Source organism: Mandrillus leucophaeus, unplaced genomic scaffold (genome assembly GCF_000951045.1).
Source record: "Mandrillus leucophaeus isolate KB7577 unplaced genomic scaffold, Mleu.le_1.0 Scaffold193, whole genome shotgun sequence".
Classification (NCBI taxonomy): domain Eukaryota; kingdom Metazoa; phylum Chordata; class Mammalia; order Primates; family Cercopithecidae; genus Mandrillus; species Mandrillus leucophaeus.
In genome coordinates, this window is record NW_012101954.1 from 3,351,991 (window position 1) to 3,356,548 (window position 4,558).

The window sequence follows — 4,558 nt, forward strand, 5'->3', positions numbered from 1 at the left end:
CAAGAATTCTCTGACTTTATTGAACTGAAAATTTCTCAAACTTAATTGGCCAGGGAATTCCAGTCATTTTTGGTGGAGGAGGCACCCATTGATATCAAATAGATGGAACTTCAAGAAGGGCTGGCCTCCAGGTTGGGAAATCGAGGCGTCCATGATGTGCTCACAGAGTGGTGTTCCTGAAGCTACTCCTTTCCTCTCTGGTGGCATCAACAACTTGGGAATTTTTCCTTAGCAACATACTCTCCAAATTATTCCAGATAGAGTAGCTCTGCTTGTGATTTCATTTGAAGAATAAGACCAATAGCTGAAAAGAGCTTGAGTCAAATTCCCACACAGAAGGAAAAACATTCAGAACTTAGCATGAAACTTTTACTAATTTATTTTTTATTTATTTTTTGAGATAAGGTGTCGCTCTGTCTCCCAGGCTGGAGTGTAGTCGCTTGATCACGGCTCACTGCAGCCTTGACCTCCCGGGCTCAAGAGATCCTCCCACTTCAGCCTCCTGAATAGGTAGGACTACAGGCTCGCACCACCATGCCTGGATAATTTTTATGTTTTTGGTAGTCATGTTGCCCAGGCTGGTCTCGAACTCCTGGATCAAGCAGTCCACCTGCCTCAGTCTCCCCAGGTTCTGGGATTGCAGGCCAAATGAGGCTGTTTTTAATGCCAGCTTCTTATTTCCTCTCTATTATTCAGAAGGAACCAGAGGTGGCCAGAATGTAGCATCCTTTTGGCCAAAGTAAATATTTCAGGAACAGATAGCTGACCCATAAACAAATCAGGCTCAAATAGAGCTTATCTCAGGAATTGAGGCCGAACAATTTACAAACAGGTGTTGTCTTTTCCACTGGACTTGGAGTGGTGGGGATGTGAGCCTGTTGATACCCTTTCCCCATGAGAGAGAGCCTGATAAAGGAATGAGCCAAGATGTGGAGAAATATTGGGCCTCCATGAGTCATTTGAGTGCCTGGATCCAGCCAAGCCTGGCGTCTAGGCTGTTTGGTTATGCCAATTTGAGTTTTCTCTCCAAGTGTTTTTACCAATACGCTTTTCATGAGATACTTTTTCTTGGAGCTAAATGTCTGATATAACAAGAATTCGCTTAAACACCCCTTCCCACCTGGCTCCACCCCTAAAACCAGAGCAAGCACTACTAAATAAATTATGACAGTCACCATTGTCATATAATTTAAAATAGTAATTTACTCTCTTTTCTTCTAGAAGATACTTGGAAGTTTGTCTAGTACAAAGCTCCATCTGATCCTTCAGGTGCCTCTACAGAATGTCCACCAGGAGGTTTTCTGGCTTCTGCTTAAATTATCCTCAGGACCAGACAGCTCAGGAATGCTTGAGGAAACACGTGCCATTTCTAGGCAGCTTTAATCAGGCTGATTGGCATCTGCCCGCCTGTCATTTTGCCTTTTGGTCCTGAGCTAACTGCAGACCAAATTTAATCCTTCGTTCACAGGACTGACTTTCAGATTGTTGAAAATAGCTAAGCCTCCTCTATCACACACCGGAAAAATGTCCCCAGCTTTTCCAGTGGGGCCAGTGTTGGTTTTCTTCACTGCCCTACCATGAGCATACTATAATGGGTTGTGAATTTATTTCAACTGGGATTGCTTTCATCTGTGATTCCTAAAGTACTATATGTCCATCATAGACTATGCAGAAAGGTAAGAAGAAAAAAATGAAACTTCACCTGTGAGTAAGTGGCCAAGACATGAGCCCCTTTGACCTTCTGATGGCTCTTCCTCCATTAGTTTTACGCATGTGGTGCACACGTGGTTGTGCTGGTGTTGTGCCCCCTTCTTCTTTCTCTCTGCCCGAGGTTGGCCTACAGTGGGCCACACTTTCACAGGGGCTTCTGTGTCCCTGGGTTTCTGCTGGGTTTAGACAATGAGGTGCTCAGGGCACAGATCTGACAGAGGAGAGAGGTCAAATTGTTTATGTCCCTGATTCCTCCCTGTGGAGTTGCCTGGGGCTGACTTGTCCCACTCAGGGCAGCCTACTTAACACTTCCCTCTGTCATGACTGTAGTGGCTTCTGTCCTGGGCCTTTTGCTACTTACTAGCTTTGAGCTACTGTCCTGGCCTTTGTAGTTCCCTGCTCCTACCCCTTTGTCAATGACCCATCCTTCCTTGTCCTAGTTGAGTGCTGTTTCCAGTAGGAACTTAAAACTAATATGATTGTATTTTGCAAATGAGAAACAGACTCTGCACACTGACATATAACCTGCTGGGTCATTCTTGGGATATCGAAAACCTCTTTTCATGTTGTTAAATATTCCTCTACAACATGTGGTGAATGGCTGAGTAGGTTTTAGATATATTTTAAAACAAATGTACCAGAGTTTATTTCAACCTTGAGGAATAGGAAGTTAGTTTTTCCTCCCAATTTACTTTCTTCCTATGACTTTGAAAGTACTTTGGTGAATATCATTGTCAGTAAATCTTTGCATGTGTTCATGTTTATTTCCATAGGATAAATCCGCAGAAGTAAAATCTCTAGATCAGTAGAAATGAACATCTGAGAAAGTTTTACTGTATGTTGCCAGGTTACCCTCCAAAATTTTTAAAATAATTGGCACTGATTCTAACTACCTGTTGGAAGATTTGTTTTCTGACACTTTCTCCAACATTAAATACTATAATAAAATAATACTGTGTTTGCATTGTATTAGGTGATCTCCTTTCCTTTGAAGTTGAAGTCCCTAGGAGTGAACCCAGACTCCAGGATAGAAAGGAACAGACTCCATCACCTTCTTTTTCCTGAGCATAATACCTTAATTGATATAGCCTAAGAGATAGTCACTATGGTAGGCTGAACAATGTCCCCTCCAAAATGTCCATGTTCTAATCCCTGGAACCTGTGAATATGATATTTTTCACATAGTAAAAGGGACTTTGCTGATATGATTAAGTTAAAACTCTTACAGGGAAATAATCCTGGATTAGCTAGATGGGCCCAGTGTAATCACAGGGGTCTTTATAAGAAAGAAAAAGGTGCTGTGACGATGGAAGCACAGAGAGAGAGAGAGAAAGAGAGAGACAGAGAGAGACAGAGAAAGAGACTGGAAGATTCTATGCTGCTGGCTTTGAAGATGGAGGAAGGCGTGTATGGTAAACACACCTGACAGTGATGATTTGGGCATACACTAACAATGACCCTGTGACATGGTTTAGTTTGGGTCCCCATCCAAATCTCATCTCGGATTATAATCCCCACATGTCGAGGGAGGGACCTGGTGGGAGGTGATTGGATTATGGGGGCGGTTTCCCCCATGCTGTTCTCATGATAGTGAGTTCTCATGTGATCTGATGGTTTAAAAGTGTGGCACTTCCCCTTTGTGGTCTCTCTCTCTCTGTCTCTGTCTCCCCTGCTATCATAATAGATGTGCCTTGCTTCCCCTTTGCTTTCCAACATGATTGTAAGTTTCCTGAGGCCTCTCCAGCCATGCGGAATTGTGAGTCAATTAAACCTCTTTCCTTTGTAAATTACCCAGTCTCAGGTAGTATCTTTATAGCAGTGTGAAAATGGACTAATACACTCCATATGGCAGATGCATCTGAATGTGTGTTCAGAGTCCCAGGCTAAGAAATTTGGGAGTAGCCAACCTGGAGATCCATTCCTTATCTATGAGGGACATCTGAGACTCTGGCCTGGCCCATGGAATGCAAGCTGTATAGGGGATCGAGGTCCTTTATTTTGAGTAAAATGAAGGTTGCCTGGTGAAGATTGTTAGGGGGAGGGTGCTAAGTGAAAATGCTATATAAACTGCATGCCTTTTATAAGTGGTTGCAGTTCTTCTGCCCAGCCTGCTGCCACTGGACTCTCTTCCCTGTTTGTAAGCTCTCAATAAGCTCTCAATAAAACCCCATGTCTTATTTACTGGCTCCTGGTCTCTTCTTTGGCCTTTTGAACATGGTGTCCTCCCCATTGGAGTCAAATGGGGCTTGGCACAACAAGGTGTCACAAGCCAAGGAATGCAGGTGGCCCCTAGAAGCTGGAAAAGGCAAGGGAACAGATTGTCCCCGAAAACCTCCAGGAGGAACATAGCCCTGTTGATGCCTTGACTTTAGACTTCTGACCTCCAGACCGATGAGAATAAATAAGGGGTTGTTTTTGTCTATGAAACCTGTGGCGATTTGTTAAGCAGCAATCGGAAATTAATACAGTCACTTTCTTGTTTCCCGTTGGCTTATGTTATTTTCTGCTAAATCCAAGGTATGTGGTTTGTATATTTGTTTGTTTTGGCATGTTCTGCTGCTAAACTATATCAACCCTCTCTTCAGTTTTGCCTTTGGTTCTCAGGATCTCAGCTGGAGCTTTGTCTCTGTGCTTGAAGTTAGGGGCATCAGAGCAATCCTGTAAGTGTGAGGTTGCAACAAACAGCTGCAGGGAGCCAGGTGGTGTGTCTTTAGGGAAATGGCTCCCAACCCTGTCTGCTACTGGAAGGGGCTTTTTTTTTTTTTTTTTTTTTTTTGATATTTATACTCCCTCTCAAAGGCTGGAGTAAAATGTCTCTTTCAAATCCTAGCTTCTGAATTCCTTTCCC

General features: G+C 43.3%; 1 protein-coding gene across 1 annotated transcript in view; it reads left to right on the plus strand.

Annotated features, from left to right (window-relative positions):
• The first annotated feature begins 1,650 nt into the window (after positions 1–1,650).
• The window catches only part of LOC105538517 (putative uncharacterized protein UNQ9370/PRO34162), a 4,110-nt gene continuing 1,202 nt past the window's right edge, over positions 1,651–4,558 (plus strand). The window contains 1 exon segment of the mRNA XM_011978390.1: positions 1,651–1,676. Coding sequence (XP_011833780.1) covers positions 1,651–1,676 — 26 coding nt within the window.